This window comes from Rana temporaria, chromosome 3, assembly GCF_905171775.1.
Source record: "Rana temporaria chromosome 3, aRanTem1.1, whole genome shotgun sequence".
Lineage (NCBI taxonomy): Eukaryota > Metazoa > Chordata > Amphibia > Anura > Ranidae > Rana > Rana temporaria.
This window is the reverse complement of record NC_053491.1, coordinates 89904525-89925774: the sequence shown is the minus strand read 5'-3', so window position 1 is coordinate 89925774 and position 21250 is coordinate 89904525. Positions and strand designations below refer to the sequence as shown.

At 42.4% G+C, this 21250-nt stretch overlaps 1 protein-coding gene across 3 annotated transcripts in view; it reads right to left on the bottom strand.

Moving 5' to 3' along the window:
• Positions 1-461: 461 nt before the first annotated feature.
• ZNF609 (zinc finger protein 609) overlaps positions 462-21250 on the bottom strand; it is a 107945-nt gene continuing 87156 nt past the window's right edge. For all 3 annotated transcript variants that reach the window (XM_040342939.1, XM_040342937.1, XM_040342938.1), the window contains 4 exons: positions 19589-19764; positions 12335-12563; positions 4265-4343; positions 462-2677 (listed from right to left, as the gene is read on the bottom strand). In XM_040342939.1, the coding sequence (XP_040198873.1) occupies positions 4270-4343; positions 12335-12563; positions 19589-19764 (479 nt within the window). In that variant the 3' untranslated portion in view covers positions 462-2677; positions 4265-4269. The remainder of the gene's footprint in view (positions 2678-4264; positions 4344-12334; positions 12564-19588; positions 19765-21250) is intronic.

Below are 21250 nucleotides of genomic sequence, written 5' to 3'. Positions count from 1 at the left end.
GCTATTCTAGCTAAGGGGTGTGGGCAGGGGCGGACTGACCATTGGGGCTCTCGGGCATTGCCCGAGGGCCCCATGCCACTAGGGGGCCCCCATCAGGGTTGCCAGGCTCAATAAAGCCAGGGACAGTATGTAAAAATCTATGTTTTTTTTTTTTACATCTGTCCCTGATATGTCTGAAACTGACATGCTTTTGATGTGAAAATCCTGAGATTTTAGCTGCCCTGCCTCCTGGCGTGGTGGCCATCTGTAAGCCTGGGGGCCCCATAATCTTCTATTACCCGGGGGGCCCCATGAGTTGTCACTCCTCCCCTGGGTGTGGGGGAAGCCATACAGTATTTTTGCCGTAAAGTACACATGTATTTTAAGCATTTACCATTACAGAGCTCAGCTTTCCACAGATGTAGACTAAAAAAAATAAAAATTGCACACATACAGGAGACCACCACTTTGATAAACAAAAGCGTAATACAAACTTGTGTATTTTTTTTTCATTAAAACTGAAAGAAAAAAAATCAACTTTGCCACAAAGACTTAAAATCGGTATGCAAAAAAAAGAATAAAAATTAGCTACATAACAGAAATATAACTTTACATCTTTATACAGATACGTACGAGGGTTGCCAAGGTGAGAAGGATTTTGTTCCCCAATCACCCACATTCAAGGTGTAAGGGGTAAAGTTTATTTCATATACAATAAGTTCTGTTTACAACCAAGCAATACAAAAGAACTTTATTGGAAAACTTCCAGAAAGGGTTAAATACATTTTTTTTTGTATTTTTATTGAAATTCCTTCAAATCACCTCTTGGTATGAAGAGGTGTCACTACCAGAGAGTTGATGCCTAAAAAATTTTCCGATATCACTGTGCATCTTTATAGGGTGGTGGGAGATTGACATGACTCTCTGAGAATAATCCCCTTTAACATTGCATTAAAAAAAGAACAACTGGACAGTCCCAGATAAATGAAGTTGAACTGAACCAAGAACAGAAAGGTCACTGAGACAGTTTTGCTGGCAGAAGACAGAGTACTAGACATAGATGGTTACAGTACCAACGAGCTGTTGGAAAATAGCAGCAGTCTGGATGACCCCATAATGACAACTGTATGTCATCTTCTGCATTCTCAAAGTACGGTGCGCTCGACTGAAAAACCTACTTTCTTTCACCTAAATATAATTTCCCATAACTGTATCTACAGGGGAAAGTTTGACTTTACATTTATAAGACACTTAATGAAGGTCATGACTCATCTGGGATTTTACTTATAGATATTTAAATTAATTTTACTCCCTGTGGCCACAAAGGGATTTCTCATATGTGCTGATCGCTTTCCTAGAGTCACAAACTTTTATTGTTGCCATCTAAAATAAGTGTACCTGTAAACACAACCCAGAATTCAACAAAGTGCATCTTTTTAACCGAGGGACACAATCCTTACAGGTTTTATCATTCTCATGTATGAGAACATGTATCTCCTGCAGATAAACGCGTACACAATGTACTTTGCATGCTCTCTAATAAAAAATATTTTGAAATATTAAAGGAAGGCCACCCAGTGGGGCTTTTCTTGCCGATTCAAGACAAGCATCCTGACATATTTAGTGGTTAAACAGATCTAAAATTCACATGTGAAATATATCTCCCCATTTTAAGATTAGTGTCTTACAAATAACCTTACCAGGTATATACACACGCACATTATACACAGCCAAGGGGCATAACTGGGAGTCCTGAATTGTTACATCAATGTCTTCATGCCGCCGCATAAATATAATCAAAACTATTTTATTTGTCAGATTTTTTAGGGGATTATCAAAACAGAGGTTAAGAGCTTTGTGGTTATTATTTGTGTTGTTCGATTAAGAAGAAAAAGCATTGGAGGGGACAAGTTGATTAGTGCACCAGAACTGCTCCAACAGTGCAAAGTGACATTACCTTTTAGCCTGTGGGTGCACAAAAAGGATACCCTCTGTATCTCTAGGCGGTTGGCCATTGTAGCACAAAACACCAAGTTCTAGTAACTGCCATGACAAAATGCAGATATCAGATCAGAAAACGAGAAATAAGGAACTGAATGAGATTGAAAATAAACAGCTCCAGAATAATCATTCCCAGAATGTTTTAAACAAAACCGAATACCCCCATATTATGTAGATGTCATGTATGCAAAACCCTCTCTTGACCTGCGTAACCTGTGAAAATCAGATGCCTGAGCATGTGGTCAAAACAAATCTATAAACTGATGATCCATGGTTGATGGAGTGTCAACGGGACAGAAACAAACTCGTCATAACTTGAAAATAACATTTAACCAAAGTCTGTAGGCACGGGATGCATTTTCCCGACCTTGAATGTTTCACAATTTAAACTGAGGTGTTTGAAGCTGTGCACTCAGATGCACTATCAAAAAGGTTAAGTCTTCTCCTCACGGCCCAGTTCACTGGAGAAATGCAAGAATAAATACAGTCATGTTTTGCAAAACCAGGTCTCCATAGAATAGGAGGAGGAGAGCTGAGCTTTTGGAGGGTCAACAATTAGACTTGTGTGTCCTGGATCTGAAGAGGTACTGAGGAGCCCTTGGTGGAAACACCATACAACTGCGCCAACTCATCCAGATGTGTCCTGTGATCCAGTCACATGACTTGTGTAGACAGGGACCTTGACAAAGATTTTTATCTGGAGAGAAAAAAAGGGTATAGTCAGAGCAGGCCCCCTGAAACTTAACATGTTTAAAGGTGAACTTGAGGCAGATATAAAAACAAAACCAATGCATGCAGTTATGTATCCCATAAAACATAACAAATGCAGCTATTGTTAGCACTTGCATTTTACTTGTTATCAATCTCTTGTCCCTTACATAGCAGCACTCAGACCAAAGAGAGGATGGGGCAGACCCTAGGGGGCAGCTGTGATGTGCTATATGCACATTAGTTGATAGCATTTACTTCAACAGTGATGAAATCAGTATTTTGCAGGATCTCCAGCATCAAACTACAGGCTATGGGTGCAGAGGTGACCCAAGGTATATTGCATGAGTGCAGCACAATTTTTTTTTATTAACCTGGTCATGCAGTCTGTCAAGGCTGTGTAAACCCTGGGACTGGATGAACAGAAATATAAATGTGTGCAGGTAAAACAACTCTCATATAGGAATTTCAACTATGTATTTAATTGCTTGTCTGGAGCTGGGTTTTAATCAATGGTTGTCTAGATAGACAACAGATAGAGAAGGAGTGCAAGTCTGCACACCTATAGTGTGCATCTCTCTGCAAGACAAATTTCTTTACAGACACATTTTGTAGTTTCCTGCATGATTCATTTTATTTCATCTTCTGGCATCAAATTGGCCTTATTTATCACACTGCCTGAAGGATGGGATGTTCTTATGGACAATAGTCCTTTTCAACCTCTCACACTTTACTGGGCGAGACCATAGAATCTAGTTGAAAATGCTAACCAGTACACTCTCTTCTAGATACAAACAGTTAATTTCACAATCTGTTTTTAATAGTAAACAGCATTATTTTAAACAGTTAGGTAGATGTGCTCAGCAAATTTTACCTTTGACTTTACCTTACAGAAAGTGTTTTTTTTTTTTTTGCGAGCAGATGTGGAAAGACTGATCAAAAATGCATATTTGTGATATTACCATGCTATATGCATAACTGATATTGCCAGTTAAACAGTAATTCATTACAGAAAATTTCAGGGTTGAGATGTTTTTGTTTTTTAAATAGTATTTATTTGCACTTTGTACAAATAAAAACAAAAAAAAACTTGACATACAAATCAAATGAAGCAGTTTCAGGACCTATCGTCATTAATCGGTACTGATTGTTTGCATCAGAAGTGTACCCCATTGTAAAACGGTCAAGATGCTATGATCAAGCATCTAAACGCATCATATGGTACATGATCGCATTTGTTAGACTGTACAAAAAAAAAATAACACTTCATACACATGAAGTCTTCATAGGTGTCAGTGATACTGCTTACTAACTTTCTACTCAAAACAAGACAGAAAGCTTGTGTGCTTCTTTCTAGATAGCTAGGAAAGCTGCCCGATTTAAAAGCAATACAAGAACCATTATATGATGTTTTTTGACAATAGCCTGTACACAAATTTAGATATTTGGTTGTTTACGTAAACAGTCTGGAGGACACAAGCTTCAGGATACTAGGAATACATACAAGTAAAGGTGCAGCTAAACCAAAAAAAGTTCATTTAAATACTAAACATTGCCAGAATAACTAGAAACTTACAATTTTCACCTCCGCGGGGGTGGGTAAAGTGATGGAGCGGAACCCTGCTGACTTGCTACAATGGGTGAAGATGACAAACCTGCAATCAGAAAAAGGTACTTAAAATGATATACATTTCTTTTAAACCTGGAAATCAAGACAAAACATTTGCCCCCCTTTTAAATAGAGTGAGGAAGAATAGGAACCATTAGACTTTTATTGCTATCTGAATTCTTGCTTGGAAAACTTCCCCTCATTTCCAGTCCAGGTGATACCTGCCTATTGAAACAAAAACCTCATAAGTTTAAAGTAGAGGTTCACCCAAAAAAAAATTTTTTAACATTACATTCAGCCGAGTTGTCCTAATGACAATCGGCAGTCCCCCCCCCCCCCCCCCCGTACATACCTTATTTTCACCGCCGCTTCCGGGTATGTCTTCTGCGGGACTGGGCGTTCCTATCTGATTGACAGGCTTCCGATCGTCGCATACTGCGCGTCACGAGTTGCCGAAAGTCGGTGCGCAGGCGCCGTATAGAGCCGCACCGACGTTCGGCAACTCGTGACGCGTAGTATGCGACGGTCGGAAGCCTGTCAATCAGATAGGAACGCCCAGTCCCGGAGAAGACATACCCGGAAGCGGCGGTGCAATACAGTATTTACGTAAAAAAAAAAAAAAAAACAGCCGATTGTCATTAGGACAACTCGGCTGAATGTAATGTTAAAAATTTATTTTTTGGGTGAACCCCCGCTTTAACTGACCAGAATTTTTCCCCACTTCAAAAATAGGAAATACATTTGGCTGGAGTTTAATGTTAATGTTTTAGACTACCATACCTTTAGAAAGTCTTGTGACTAAACAAAACAACTCTCCAAAGAACAGGCTTGGCAAAAAGTTTTGAAAGTGACACAAATATAAATTTTCACAAAGTCTGCTGCTTCAGTGTTTTTAGATCTTTTTGTTTGATGTTACTATGGTATACTAAGTATAATTACAAGCAATGCATAAGTGCCAAAGGCTTTTATTTACAATTGCATTAAGTTTATGCAGAGTCAATATTTGCAGTGTTGAACCTTCTTTTCTCGTCAAACTTGTTTATTATTTAAATACAACCAAGTATGACAAATTGAGTACACGGAAGGATGGTGGTACAATATTCAAATAGCAATAAAGCTAAACATATTGATTTATGAACAGGACGAGTATATAACAATGTAAAAATGTAACGAATAGAGCAACGAATAAACCAATAAAGTATTACATCAAAAGCATTAGAAAATTCCATCAGAGGGAAAAAAGTAAGCTAGTGCCTTTTGGTTTATTTTGCAAGAGCAGTAATAAGGCGACCAATCTAATAGGTATATGTTAAAAACAGAAGAGAGCCTAAGTGCCCGCATTGACTGACGATAGCGGACAGTTCAGACTTCCCTTTTGGAAAGCGATAAGACTTCACCATTTCCTCCACTCGATACCTGACCCGGCACGACATGGCCACGATTTGACGACCTTCGAAGACTTCTGTGTGGGGGAGGGAATTCTGCCCAACGTACTATCCAAAACTTATGACCTGCTTAACTAACTCCCATGCAGAACAACCAGATTTGCAATTTTTACAAAAATGGGAAGCAGACCTACAACGCTCGTTTACCGACGCCCAACCGTCGGATTCTCCCTTAAGACGTCTACCTGCACAAAGACTCAGGAACTCAATTATAAGATCCTGACCAGATGGTACTACACACCCAGTCGACTACATAAGTTCTTCCCAGCTACCACAGACAGATGTTGGAGATGCCAGACAGGGAAAGGGACACTCCTCCACCTCTTCTGGTCCTGCCCTCTGCTACAGCAATACTGGACGACAGTCAGCACGGTCACTCAAAAATTCACAGACCACACGATTAGTGATGACCCGGCCCTCATTATGCTGCATGCCATTTCGAGTCCGGCTCGGAGTTATAAAAAGTCGATTGTGAGGCACCTCTTGAATGCAGCCAAGGCGTGCAATCCACTGCTGTGGAAGAAAAATTACCCCCCCGACTACGGGGATGTGGCTGCGCAGGGTGGAGGAGATCAGGAGACTGGAGGATTTAGTCCGTACAGCTCAAAAAAAACAAGAGCATCACTCCCAGGCATGGATGCTCTGGACGATGTTCATATACTCCGATGAAGGAGTGGCTTTGCTAGCCACTTGAGTCACGAAATGCAACGAATCGTACGGCCATTATAGATCCCACATTTGGTCCAGAGTCTTCCAGGGCCCCCCCCCCCCCCTTGCCCCCCCCCATTCACTTCTCATTTCTAATTTCCTCTTTATTTATTTCTTTGCTTTGCCACTCTCCGCTTATCTTCATCCATATGTAAATGTGTGCGATATTCAGCTTCAGAGATTGTTTTTTTTTTGTTTTTTGGTAATTCCTTTATTGACCAAAGAAAGTTACATGTAACAGTCAAAGAAACCAAAATTCACAGTATGTCTATTAAGTAACATTTAGGCTCTCAAAAGTCATAAAGCAACAGGCCCAAGGAGGTGAGGGGGGAACGAGGGGGGGCAGAGCGAATGTCCCAAAAAAGAGAAGCACTGAGTAAAGAGAAAAGGAAGGAGAGAGAGCAGAGAGCAGAAAGGGCCTCTCGCCCAGGGGATGAGGCTGGATTGCGAGGAAGTCACGAGGAACGCCCCTGAGGAAGTCACGTGGTGTGACGCAACGTGTAGGGAGTGGCGGAGGCACATCGCGGAGTGAAAGCAACGTGAGAGGCAGCAAAAAAGCAGTTACTTTGTCTTTCTAAAGCGTATTTTTTATATACTCACGTAAGCAGGCATTTTTAAACTAATAAATGGTTTTAAATGGTAATGCACTATTGGAGGCTTGTCTACTTTACATGTGGGATGGATTATTACATGTGGGATGGAATGCTTTTGTGAAGAGCTGCAGCTGGGATCTCAGAAGTGGAGTTTATTGCTTCCTATTGGATTGGTGTCCAAGGCTTATGTTTCAAGCCTATGAGGTGAGAGTTCTGGGTACACAGAGGTGTTGGTGACAGTGGTTTTGCTCTTCTGAGAACCACTAATAGACTTTCTACCATCTTCACTATTTGGAACACTGGATGAATATATATATATATATATATATATATATATATATATATATATATATATATATATATATATATATTTTCTCCTCCCATACCAAATATTTCTTAATATCTAAATTGGTTATGGTGTGAGAACAGAAAGAGATCCTCCCACCATCCCATCAATAAACTGGCCGATGACAAAGGATTTCGCTCTCATAGACACTCCATGGGACTGCAAGTAAAACATGCTGAAACAGACAAAATAATACGGCTATAAAGGACTGGTGTATGAAGAGGGGTGAAGAAATTGCATCAGCTAAAGACAGACCTGATTTAATAGGCCAGAAGAAAAAAAAAGTCTATATCTCGTGACATTCGCAAACATGGAAACCAAGTCACTTTTGTTACTTCCTTCTCTATGGAGTACAAGCAGGTTACTGATGTGAATGCCAATAAAGATTTATTTATCCTGCCATCTCCCTGCTTGTTTGAATCCAGTTCTATTAGGAACACTTGGCTCACTGCCACAGGCTCTTATCAATGTGGTCCTAATACATGTCTGCATAGTGACAAACTAAAAGCAAATATAACTTGATCTTGTGCCACAGGTTGTGACATATCCTATTAAACAGTGCATTCATTAAGGAACCACTTCTGTGGTATATGTTGTGAAGTGCAGTTTGTGCACCCCACAATAGGTCAGGTGTACAATTGTCCCCTCAGAGTGAGAATAGCTGAGCAATACAATGATGTCACCAAATTAACCACTTGCTTACTGGGCACTTAAACCTCCCTCCTGCCCAGACCAATTTTAAGCTTTCAGCGCTCTCTGAATGACAATTGCGCGGTCATACAACACTGTTCCCAAATGAAATTTTTATCATTTTTTCCCCACAAATAGAGCTTTCTTTTGGTGGTTTTTAAACACCTCTGCGGTTTTTATTTTTTGTTAAAAAATAAAAAAGACAGAGAATTTTTTAAAAAAAATATATATATTTTTCTTATATTTTGTTATAAAATTTTGCAAACAGGTAATTTTTCTCCTTTATTGATGTACGCTGATGAGGCTGCACTGATAAGGCAGCAAGGGTGCACACAGAGAGGCGACACAGAGCGGCGACACAGAGCGGCACGCAGTGATGGGCACTGGGGGACGGCAGTGATGGGCACTGGGGGACGGCAGTGATGGGCACTGGGGGGTGGCAGTGATGGGCACTGGCGGGGCGGCAGAGCTAGGTGGCACCGATTGGCATCACTGGTGGGCATTGATAAGTGGCACTCGTGGGCACTGATAGGTGGCACTGGCAGGTGGTACAGGCAGGCGGTAATTGTGGGCACAGATGAGGCAGAATTGCCTCCTTCTTCGGGGCCGATGTCCTTTGCACATAAGCCGGTGATCGCCTTTTTTTTTCTCCTCGCGCTGTCAGCGCTTTTGCTTACATCACGTGAAAAAGTGTTCATACCTCTTGAAATTTTCCACATTTTGTCATGTTACAACCAGAAATGTAAATGTATTTTATGTATTGTGATTTTATGTGGTAGACCAACACAAAGTGGCACCTAATCATGAAGTGGAAGGAAAATGATAAATGGTTTTAAATTTTTTTTTACAAATAAATATCTGAAGTGTCGCGTGCATTTGTATTCGGCCCCCTTTACTCTGATACCCCCAACTAAAATCTAGAGCAGGGATCTCCAAACTATGGCCCTCCAGCTTTTTCGGAACTACACGTCCCATGAAGCATTGTAAAACTCACAATCACAGACATGACTAGGCATGGTGGAAATTGTAGTTCATAAACAACTGCAGGGTCATAGTTTGGAGACCGCTGATCTAAAGGAACCATTTGCCTTCAGAAGTCAACTAATTAGTAAATAGAGTCCACCTGTGTGTAATTTAATCTCAGTATAAAACAACTGTTCTGTGAAGCTCTCGGAGGTTTGTTAGAGAACCTTAGTGAACACAATATAGCCCAAGCAACTGCAAACCTACCAAGACATGGTTGTCCACCTAAACTGACAGGCCGGGCAAGAAGAGCATTCAATTGGAAAAGCAGCGAAGAGGCCCATGATAACTCTGGAGGAGCTGCAGAGATCTACACCTCAGGTGAGAGATTATGTCCACAGGAATCTGCGGCAAGGCTTGATAATTGCTATTCAAATGCTCTCCATCCAATCTGACAGAGCTTGAGGTATTTTGCAAAGAAGAATGGGCAAAAATTTTAGTTTCTAGATGTGCAAAACTAGTAGAGACATAACCAAAAAAACTTGCAGCTGTAATTGATGCGAAAGGGGGTTCTACAAAGTATTGACTCAGGGGGGCTGAATACAAATGCATGCCACACTTTTCACATAATTATTTGTAAAAGAAAAAAATAGAAAACCATTTATCATTTTCCTTCCACTTCAAAACTATCACATAAAATCCCAATATAATATATTTACATTTTTGGTTGAAATATGACAAAATGTAGAACATTTCAAGGGGTATGAATTCTTTTTCAAGGCACGGTATATAGCACCAACAGTTTACACCGCGTATTCCAATATAAAAGGGAGACAATTCAGTTACAAAACAATAAAATACTAGAGGTTTAAGACGGCCCTACTCAGAAGAGCTTACAATCTAACAGGGTGGGGCAGGTGGTACAAAAGGTTTTAACTGTGGGGAATAAGCTGATAATAGTGCAAAAAGATTAGTTGGAGGTGCGATAGGCTTCCCTGAAGAGATGAGTTTTAGGGATGGCCTGAAGGCAGCTAGAGTAGGAGATAGCCGGACAGATTGAGGTAGAGCATTCCAGAGGATGGGAGAGGCTCTGGAGAAGAGCATGGGAGGAGGAGACAATGGAGCTTGAGAGCAGGAGGATGGTTTGAGTGATATTTGGAGACAAGATTGGTGATGTAGCTCAAGGCCGAGTTGCAAATGGCTTTGTATGTTGTGGTTAGTATTTTGAATTTAATTTGCTGGGCGATCAGGAGCCAGTGTAGGGATTGGTGAAGAGGGGTGGCAGACACTGAGCGGTTGGTTGGTAATGTAGAAGAGTCTGGCAGCAACATTCATGATAGACTGAAGATAGCCTATGGAGAGGTAGGCCTATGAAAAGGGAGCTGCAGTAATCAAGGTGAGAGATAATAAGGGAGCGTATATATATATATTTTATTTATTTATATTATGCATACATACACACACATTTTTTTTGACAGCTTATTTCTTTTACAAATATAATACATATTTCAGGCCTCTAATGTTGAGTATATCTCTCAATTGGAAGCATGTACAGCTAACAAGTAGTTTTGTAGTGCATTTTTACAACATACTTAGCCCTGCAATGTTGTTTATGTCTCTGTTCAACACAATGGTTTCTTCACCGGTTTGTTCATTAATTTAGAGAAATGGTGGTGTGTATATAATTTATGTTTTCAGTTGTAATGTGCTATGACTAAATCCTGGCAGCTGAAACGCGTTCGCACATTTTATCCTGTGTAGACAATGTAGCTAATAAAAACTGCCCAATTTTCGAAGATACAAAGTTGCCGGCTATCTTATTATGTATGCTGCAGCAGTGAAGGTGTGGAGACACTTAACCCCCCTGGCGGTATTCCCGAGTCTGGCTCGGGGTGGAATTTCAGAACCAAAAGCGGTAACCCCGAGCCTGACTCGGGATCGCCTCACAATGTCCAAAGGCAGGGAATTACTTACCTTGTCCCTGTGTGCCGCCGAGCTCTGTTCCCTGCGACGTTACGACGCACAGGGGCGGAGATCGGCGCCAAATTCAAAAAAGTAAATAAACACAATACATACAGTATTCTGTAATCTTATAGATTACAGTACTGTATGTGAAAAATACACACCCCCCCCCCCTTTGTCCCTAGTGGTCTGCCCAGTGTCCTGCATGCACTTTTATATAATAAAAACTGTTCTTTCTGCCTGGAAACTGGAGATTGTCCATAGCAACCAAAAAGTGTCCCTTTATGTCAAAAGTTGTTTTAGACCAGCTAGAAAACAGCGATAATAAATTAGAATCACTTGCAGAATTGAGCGATAGCGATTTGTGGGGAAATTTGTCATCAAAAAATAAAAAAGTAATGACAGCGACAATTCTGCAACTGAGCAAATTTCAGTGTTTTTGATTTGATTACATTATAAAATAATTTTTATTATAATTACATTGTTATTTGTTATAATATAATAATTATAATTTATGATTTTGTTTTTCAAACTTTATCATACCCGAGATGTCTACTAGACTCTTGTTTGGACAGATTTAAGTGAGTTATTCCTAAGAATTACAGGCCTACAATGTAAAACGCCAAATTTCCATGCAAAATAAGGGAACTGCTTTCAGCACCTAAAATCTGACATAATCATACCGGCAGGGAGGTTAAGCCTGGACATTGGTTTTTCCTTTTGCCCCACTGGTAACGATAAAGCAATGTGGATTGGATTTATTTTGTGAATAGTTATAAAGCTGTGAGGAAACACAGATTTGCCTTGGGGATAAATAAAGTATTCGGAATCTAAATACTGCTAAATTGAATATTTGCAAATCAAAGCACCAAGCCTTAAACCATGATACTGAATATAAAGGCCACATTTCAGGCCAAACTGTTTCAGTTTTTGGGAAGTGTTGAGTTTTTTTTTTTTTTTATCCCTTGTCTGTTGGAAGATTTCCCCTCATTTCCCCCTGACTGGTGTCAAACTGAACAGGAAGTAAGGGGGAAGTCCCTAAAATGGGGACACAGCAACAAGAAGTTAGTAGAGGAAAGAACATTTTTCTTTCCCATTGCAAGAAATGTTTACATTACACAATGCATCAAAAAATAATAATTAAAGAATCATTTAATTTGCTATGGTCAACAAGAACTCTTTGGAAAGATAAATAATAAACATAGACTGGTTAATGTTAACGGACTGTGTAGAATAGACTCAATATCCTACAATATTTAAGCAATGGGGATGGAAACAAATGGACTTCTTGACCCTACAGAAACTGCATGGAATGTGAAAAGTACATTACCTGCGCCATATGGCAGTTGATACTGGCCAGGCAAAAGGGAGTAGCCAAGATGATGGTGGTGATGGTGCGAGGACATTAACCTTTGGGATGGGGAGGTTCGGGGCCTTTCTGAACTCCTGTCACTTACACCTCGGTCTGGTGTTCCCATACTACTGCAACCACCTGCTGAAGAAGCACCTGATAAACTGCAGCCCCCTCGATCACGGTCCTGGGGAGATTTATCTGTGATCTTTATGTACAGAAAAGAAGCAGATAAAGTGGCATTATTAGGGAGCAATTCTTTTATCTTCCATTCTAAGTATTAATGAAACTGTACTATCAACACATCAATCAAAATGGAAAACACATGGAATGTTATATATGACCGTTAAAAGGTAGAGTGTTCAAATTGTCATCTACATTATTAAGATGCACTCCTACTTACCAAAACTAAAATATAAATGACAATTATTTGTTTAACCACTTCCAGACCTTAGGTGTTTTTCAGATTTGGTGTTTGCAAGACAAACAGTTTTTTCTGCTAGAAAATTACTTAAAACCCCCAAACATTATATATTTTTTTTCTAACACCCTAGAGAATAAAATGGTGGTCATTGCAATACTTTTTGTCACACCGTATTTGCGCAGCGGTCTTACAAGCACACTTTTTTTGGAAAAAATTCACTTTTTTTAATTAAAAAAATAAGACAATAAATTTGGCCAAATTTTTTTATATATTGTGAAAGATAATGTTACGCCGAGTAAAATGATACCCAACATGTCACGCTTAAAAATTGCGCCCGCTCGTGGCATGGCGACAAACTTTTACCCTTAATAATCTCGATAGGCGACGTTTAAAAAATTCTATAGGTTGCATTTTTTGAGCTACAGAGTAGGTCTAGGGCTAGAATTATTGCTCTCGCTCCAACGATCGCGGCGATACCTCACTTGTGTGATTTGAACACCGTTTTCATATGCGGGCGCTACTCGCGTATGCGTTCGCTTCTGCGCGCGAGCTCGTCGGGACGCTTTAAAAACATTTTTTTTTTTGTTTTCTTATTTATATTTATTTTATTACTTTTTACACTGAAAAAAATAAAATAAAAAATTGATCACTTTTATTCCTATTATAAGGAATGTAAACATCCCTTGTAATAGAAAAAAGCATGACAGGTCCTCTTAAATATGAAATCTGGGGTCAAAAAGATCTCAGATCTCATATTTGGGCTTAAATTCAAGAAAAAAAAAAAAATTGAAACAGTCATTTTTTCAAATGACAAAAAAAAAAAAATGTTTCTTTAAGACGCTGGGCGGGACTGACGTTTTGACGTCACTTCCGCCCAGCAGAGCTATGGGGACGGGTGAAGGAGATTTTTCCTTCACTCGCAACCCCACACAGGTGCCGAACAGTCCCGATCGCCTCCGCCGCTACCGACGGCTACGGTAAGCGGCGGAGGGCGTGGGAAAGCGGCGGGAGCCCCCGCTCCCGACAACGGCGAATCTGCCGCGAAGACCGCCGTCATCGTGTACAGGACCGTCGGCACTAAAGATGGATACCTCGGTTGTGGCAGCAGCTGCTGCCGTTACCGAGATATCCATCTTTAAAGTGCCGACGTATATGTACATGAGCGGGTCTGGAAGTGGTTAAGCTTTAGAACTATGCGTTCAAACAGACAGAACACCCTAAATACAAGAACAGCATTTTTTAAAGCTGTTAAAAAAATTCTGTATGGTATTGTAGGTCTGTAATGAGCACACTTGGTATGTAGGCAAACTATTAAAACTAGCATGCAACGCCCTTAGGTTCTGTAATGCTAAATTATGCACAGCTTTAGCCCAACACTACCACTTCCCACACAAATCACATATCTTAAAGCAGGGGTCTTCAAACTTTCTAAACATAGGGCCAATTTATTATCCTTCAGACTTTAGAAGGGCCGGACGGTGGCCATTAGGAGCAGAAAATGTCTTAGCATTGGTAACAATGTCCAATCATTGGTGTTGGTAGAAGGAATAGTATCCTATTGTTGGTGTCAGTAAGAGGAATAGTGTCCTGCCATTGATGTCAGTGGGAGTAATAGTGCTCCATTATTGGTGTCAGTGGGAAGAATAGTGTCCCATATTTGGTATCAGTGGGAGGAATAGTGCCACACTGTTAATGTTGGTGGGGAAGAGGACTAGGCAAAAACATGTTTGTTAATGTAACATGTATTTAATTATCTGAGTTGAACAGCCCCGCCCAGGGGGCGGTCCCTCCAGACATAACCCTCCTCCCTGCAGTATACAGCCTCAGTTCGTAACAAGCAGTACAAACCTAAAAGGAGGGGTGGGTGCCGTGTCCGTCCATGGACTCAGAGAAAAGGATTTTACGGTGAGTACAAAAAATCCTATTTTCTCTTATCGTCCATGGACGGACACAGCTCCTTAAATCTTGACAAGTGGGATGTCCCCAAGCAGGGGTGGGAACAGCATCAGTAAAACCAATTGTAACTTCACCCCAAAACAAGCAGAGCTCCTCAACGGAGGAGGTGCAACTTTAAACAGCCGCCTGCAAAACCTAGCGGCCAAAAGAAGCATCAGAAGATGCACTCACAGCAACCATGTAAATTCTGGAAAAAGCGTGAACGGACGACCAAGTCGCCGCCTCGCACACCTGTGAGACCGACGCATGACGACGAGGGGGAAAAAAAAAAACAGGAGGCACCAATTACCCTGGTCGAAAGTGCCGTGACCGGAAAGGGGGGACCCGCCCTTTAAGAGCATAGGCCTGTATGACGGTCTGCCTGATCCATCGAGAAATGGTGGTAGACGAGACACTGAACCAGACACTGACACAAAGGAGAGTCAGATCTCCGAAACGGAGCCGTAGCAGACAGGTACACCCGCAAGGCGCGTACCACGTCCAAAGTATGTAACGCAACCTCCTTAGGATGCGCCGGCCGAGGACACAAGGATGGAAGTACAATGTCCTCGTTAAGGTGAAATGAACGAAACCACCTGAACGGAAGAAGGGAAGGTCGCGGGCGCACCACCACCTAATCCTTATGGAGGATCAAGCATGACGGCTTGCAAGACAAGACCGCCAACTCAGAAACCCTTCTAACAGAGGTAAAAGGCCACTAAAAGGGCCACCTTCTGAGAAAGTGTCTCTGACGTTTCCAAAAGGAAGGTTCCTGAAGAACCGAGAGCACCAGAGTCAAAACTCATGGGAGAAGAGGTGAGCCAAGAGGGGAAAGTATACGACAACCCCCCTGCACAAAAAGGTACCCACCAGGGAACGGGCCGCAAAAAGCCACTGAAAGAACACAGTCAAGGCTGAAATCTGCCTCCCAAACGGTGCTTTAAGCAATGTTTAGATCCACTCCAAGCTATAAAAACGGCAGGACCCTTGACACTGAGTACGTCCCTCCATCTCTTCTCACCAAGAGATGTAGGCCTTCCAGGTGCGACGGTAGATCCTCCGGAAGAAGGCTACCGCGTCCTCGGTCTCTTAAAGTCTGGCTTCCAATAGCCATGTTGAGCAAGTCAGTGACTGTACAACAGGAGGAAGTATGGGACCTCGGGACAGAAGGACCTCCCCCCCCCTGGCAACCGCCAGGGTACCTCCGCTACCGATGGAAAAAGAAAATATGGACAGCCGCACTCCAAAAAACCTTGATGGTTGTCTTTATTTAAAAAAGGAAAAATGCACTACAAGTCACAGCACATAACACGGGAGTAAAACAGCTGAAGCGTTTTGCACTATAAATTAGTGCTTAAACATGACTAATTTATAGTGCGAAACGCGTCAGCTGTTTTACTCCCGAGTTGTGTGCTGTGACTTGTAGTGCATTTTTCCTTTTTTAAATAAAGACAACCATCAAGGTTTTTTGGAGTGCGACTGTCCATATTTTCTTTTTCCATTTGTTGCCTTGTGCATTGCCAGCACCCTTGATCTTCTGAGACCATACTGATCATCCTAACACAATCCACCTGGAGCGGTAACTTTCTTTCATTACCTCCGCTACCAGGCGGGACCATGCATGTATGCGTCCCTGATGTCCGACGACGCCAGAACGTCCCCCGGATAGAGCGCAGCTACCCCCGAACGAATGGATTCCATGCGTTACTACCCGACGTTCACAAAGGTATTCAGGGCCTGAGGCCCATAGAAAACCCCAAACCTCTCGTCCAGCAGGAAAGGTAAAATTACCCCGCAGCTCAGAAAGTCCCACACTGCCCAAGGCAGACCGACGAGCCGTGACAGGAAGACACGAGGAAAGAACTCTGTATTGTGGATAGGAGGAAACCCTATCAGGTACTCCGAAGAGACTACCTCGCAGACCCACTGGTCGGAGAGCAGGGAGGTTCACCGAAATGTGAACCTACCAGCCGCCCCCCCACCTAGAGACGGGGAGGGAAAGCTACATACAATTGCGGGATTTGGGTGCCGGCGTGATCGGCTTACGCACCCAGGGACGATTAGTCCCCCAGCTGAGCCTTTTTCGGCCTGGGAGGGTTGACCTTTAATAATACATACACATAGGGCCAGATTCACAAAAGAATTACGCCGGCGTATCTATTGATACGCCGTGTAATTTTAAATTTCCCGCGTCGAATCTTTGTTTTGTATCTATAAAACAAGATACAACTGCATCTGGGATCGATCCGACAGGCGTACGTCTTAGTACGCCGTCGGATCGTAGATGCATTTTTTCCACCGGCCACTAGGTGGTGTTTCCGTCAAATTCCGCGTCGAGTATGCAAATTGGCTAGTTACGGCGATCCACGAACGTACGTCCAGCCGGCGCATTTTTTAACGTCGCTTGCGTTCGGCTTTTTCCGGCGTATAGTTACCCCTGCTATTATGAGGCGTACTCAATGTTAAGTATGGCGTCAAATTTTTAATTTTTTACGTAGTTTGCGTAAGTCGTTCGCGAATACGGCTGTACGTCATTTACGTTCACGTCAAATCCAATACGTGCTTGCGACGTAATTTGGAGCAATGCACATTGGGATATTTTACGGACGGCGCATGCGCCGTTCAAAAAACGTAAAAAACGCGGGGTCAACTCACATTTAAATAAAACACGCCCCCAACATCCCCATTTGAATTACGCGGCCTTACGCCGCAACACATACGTTACGCCGTCGTAAATAAGGGCGCAAGTTCTTTCTGAATACAGAACTTGCGCCCAAAATTACAGAGGCATAACGTATCGGGGATACGTTACGCCAACAGAAAGATCCGCTGATCTTTCTGAATCTGGCCCATAGTGTGTATGTATTATATGTAGGTGTATGCACACATGTCTTTGGAGGGTGGGAGGAAACCCACGCAGACACAGGGAGCGACAACGCAAGCTCCAGGCAGATTGGTATCGGTGTCCGTATTCGAACCAATGACTCTCTTGCTGCCAAGTAATGGAGTTACCACTATACCACCGTGTGCATAAAACCATCTCTGAAACAGAAGCCCTTGATAACAAGGGCGCGGCATTCAATGAAGCATCACAGACCTATACAAGGCCTCAGCGGCTTTTCTCATTCCGCATCTTAGAAATTATCAAAGAAGGGCACAGAAAGAAAAAACCTACACAGAGCGGTCTGATTTGTGTGATCCAAAAAAGACAGAGCCCTCTGCGGAAACCCAGCTGCACTATCCAGCTTAAGAGAGTCCCTTGCAGCAGTGAGGAGCGCACCCATAAATGCCTTATCATGCTTTTTTTTTTTTTTACTACCCAGGTACCTGGTCCATGGCTCCATAACAGAGCATTCCCAAGGGGATAATGGGGGAAGGGGGCATTCTTTTGCCGCCCGTCCGCAGTCAACCCCCACCCTGGCACAAACGTGTCCAGGACTAAAAATAAAACCTCTGTGGGAATCCCAGGTGCTAACACCTGCTGCCACCACCAGTATGTTGGGGAATGACCCAGATACTGACTCCAAATAGTAATAATATTTACATAGTGTGTATGTATAATATGTAGGTGTATCCACACCTGTCCTTACAAATAAACAGAAGCTCCTCGAGCCCTATTCAGGGCATCTCACCCACTTGCTGCGCTGACCAGGGTAACCCAGGGGACTCACCTCAGGAGGAGACTGCCCAGCGCTGCCGTCAGCTCTCAGCACACGGTGTGTGAGAGGAAAATAACCGTGAGGTAACTGTGCGGCATCTGCAGGGACCTGTGTGCGCCGTAGGATACAGAACTAGGGGTCAGGACTACTCCAAGATGGCCGCCGAGCGTTCAGAACGTGGCCACAGGAAAATGGGCGACCGCAATGTAAGCTGCACAATAGTGCGGCTACGACAAAATGGCCGCCAATGGGAGTTTTCAGTGTAATTGAAAAACCTCCCAAAAAATGGTGGCAAAATGCCGCGTTTAAACAGGAAAAGCCTCCTAGGGCTTTTTAACAGTAAAAAAAAAAACCTCACAGGAAAGCCCCATACAAAAAAAGAAAAAAAAACAGGCCAGATAACACAGTCCCCTCAGGAAGGCCCCCCCCCTGACAGTGGCAATGTTAGCAATGCAGCCAAGGGAAAGGAGCAGGAAGGGAGGAGAAGACCACCCCCGAACCCCAGGAATGCCCAGCCGTACCAACCCACCGAAGCGGAAGGGACTGTACTTAGGAGCTAGCTGTAGGCCCGGTCCACTGTGAGTGAGACAACACCACAGCCCAGTCGAATGTGGATCTCGGAGCAAAGCTCACCGGCCACCCCAAGAGTCATGGGGTATGGCGTGGCAGACCCAGCCTCTTTTAAAAGGTTTGCCCACACTTGCTGGTCGGACTGAGTAGACTACAAGGATCTATATTATCCAGCCTGTCTCTCAGGCGAGAGTTGAAAGAAGATTCTTCAAGAAAAAGTAAAATAAAAAAAATTCTCCTCAAGATGCTGGACCCAAAGGGAGCCATACGTCCTTCTCCTTGCTAGGCAGAATGAAACTAAGACTGCATACTGCAGGGAGGAGAGTTATGTCTGGAGGGACCCCCCCTGGGTGGGACTTTTCAACTCTGTTAATGTAACATGTATTTAAGTATCCAACATGTTTCTGCCTAGTCCTCTCCTGTAAACAGGGAACATAACCCACTTGTCAAGATTTAAGGACCTGTGTCCATCCATGGGCGATGAGAAAAAAAAGTTTTGCCTATAGCTCTACTTTAATTATAGTTATGACACAAACACATTAAACACTCAAGTTATGTACTAAAAATGACTGGTCCTCTTTACAGCTACAGTCATGTAATCCCTCACATTAGTTGTAACACAAAAAAAATGAAAACTGCACTTACCGTTGGAGATTTGCTTTTGTAATGGCTAGCATGCTGTTGTAAAATATCAAGTGCTTTGGATTCAGAGGTGGGTTTACAGCTGACACTTGGACTGGCTCGGGATTTCTCAGATTCATCGCTACCAGAAACTTTGTTGCCATATGGGGAGAAAGGATAACTGGAGGAGAGATAAGAACCTAAAAAAAGGGGGGAAGAATATGGAAAAAATTTATAATTTATTAAGTATTGGATCGAAATTCTTACATTTTAGGATCACACATCAAATGATTTCAGATAACAGATGAAAAATGAAAAGCATAATTAGTTAACCAATGTTGATATACGTTTAGTTTTTGATTCATTCAAATTAGAAGTTCACCTTTGGGAACATGTTGCATGTTTCACCAGTTTGTAGGGTGGAACATGCAACATGTTGCCAATGCTGCAGTCACTGCCTGCACTACCTGTGACAGCAGTATGGGGAGAAGTTCCCTATGCTATCTGTCACTTTTTGAAATATGCCCACACAGCTCCGTGTGTAAATGAACTACAAGCTCTAACATCCTTTGTGGCTGCTGGCTTGTCAATGAACTACCACAGCACTGTGGTGCACCGTGATAGTTGATCGATTGCTGTCAGTGTATCTGCTTGCCCATACGGGATGTACGGCACACAGATACACTGACAGATCTGCAGGAGTCCTGCATGGCAACAGTAACATGCTGATCGCTGCTGATATTTATTTTTATTTTTTTATATATAAAGTGAACTAATCCTTTAATTTACACTTATCAAATGTAATAGATACATTTTTTTTTTTTAAAGATTACAAAACCAACATACACACGTCTAAGTCAGATCTGAAACATTAAAGGTGGTTTTTCGCTTTCAAAAGTGAAACATATTTAAAAGGCTATTGCAACCTTCTAAGACTGGATCCTGGTGCCCTCTAGAATGTGATATCATTCAGTACCTTCAACCACATGTGAGGCAACCCTGCGATCGTTGGATATATGAAATATAATGTTTGGGGGTTCCAAGTAATTTTCTAGCAATAACATTTTTTACCTGTAAACAAATGTCAGAAAAAGGCTTGGTCTTAAAGTGGTTAATCACCACTGTTTTTTATTTTTCGCTAAACGAATAAAGACAGAAATTTTTGGGGGAAAAAAACCCCCACATTTTTCTTGGTTTGCGGTTATAAAATTGACAATCCTGATGTACTGATGGCCCATCTCACTTCCTGAGGCCCAAAAATGCCAGGACAGTACAAATATCCACCAAAATTACCACTTTTTGGAAAGTAGAAAGTCCACAGTATTTGGTAAAAGGCATGGCGAGTTTTTTGAAGTTGTGATTTTCTGTCACAATTTTTTTTTTTTTATTAACTACTTGCCGACCTGCTGCCGTCATTTTACCACGGCAGGTTGGCTCTCCTGCGCGAGAGCCCGTAGCTCTACGTCCGCTCTCTCGCAGGCCATTAGGGGCCCCGCTCGCCCCCGACTCCCGTGCCCGGCGGGCACGATCGCCGCTGGGCACACGCGATTGCTCGTTACAAAGCGGGGACCGGGAGCTGTGTGTATAAATGCTAATCCTCTGTTCATACAATGTATGAACAGAAGATCAGTGATTTCCCCTAGTGAGGCCACCCCCCTACAGTTAGAACACACCCAGAAACATACT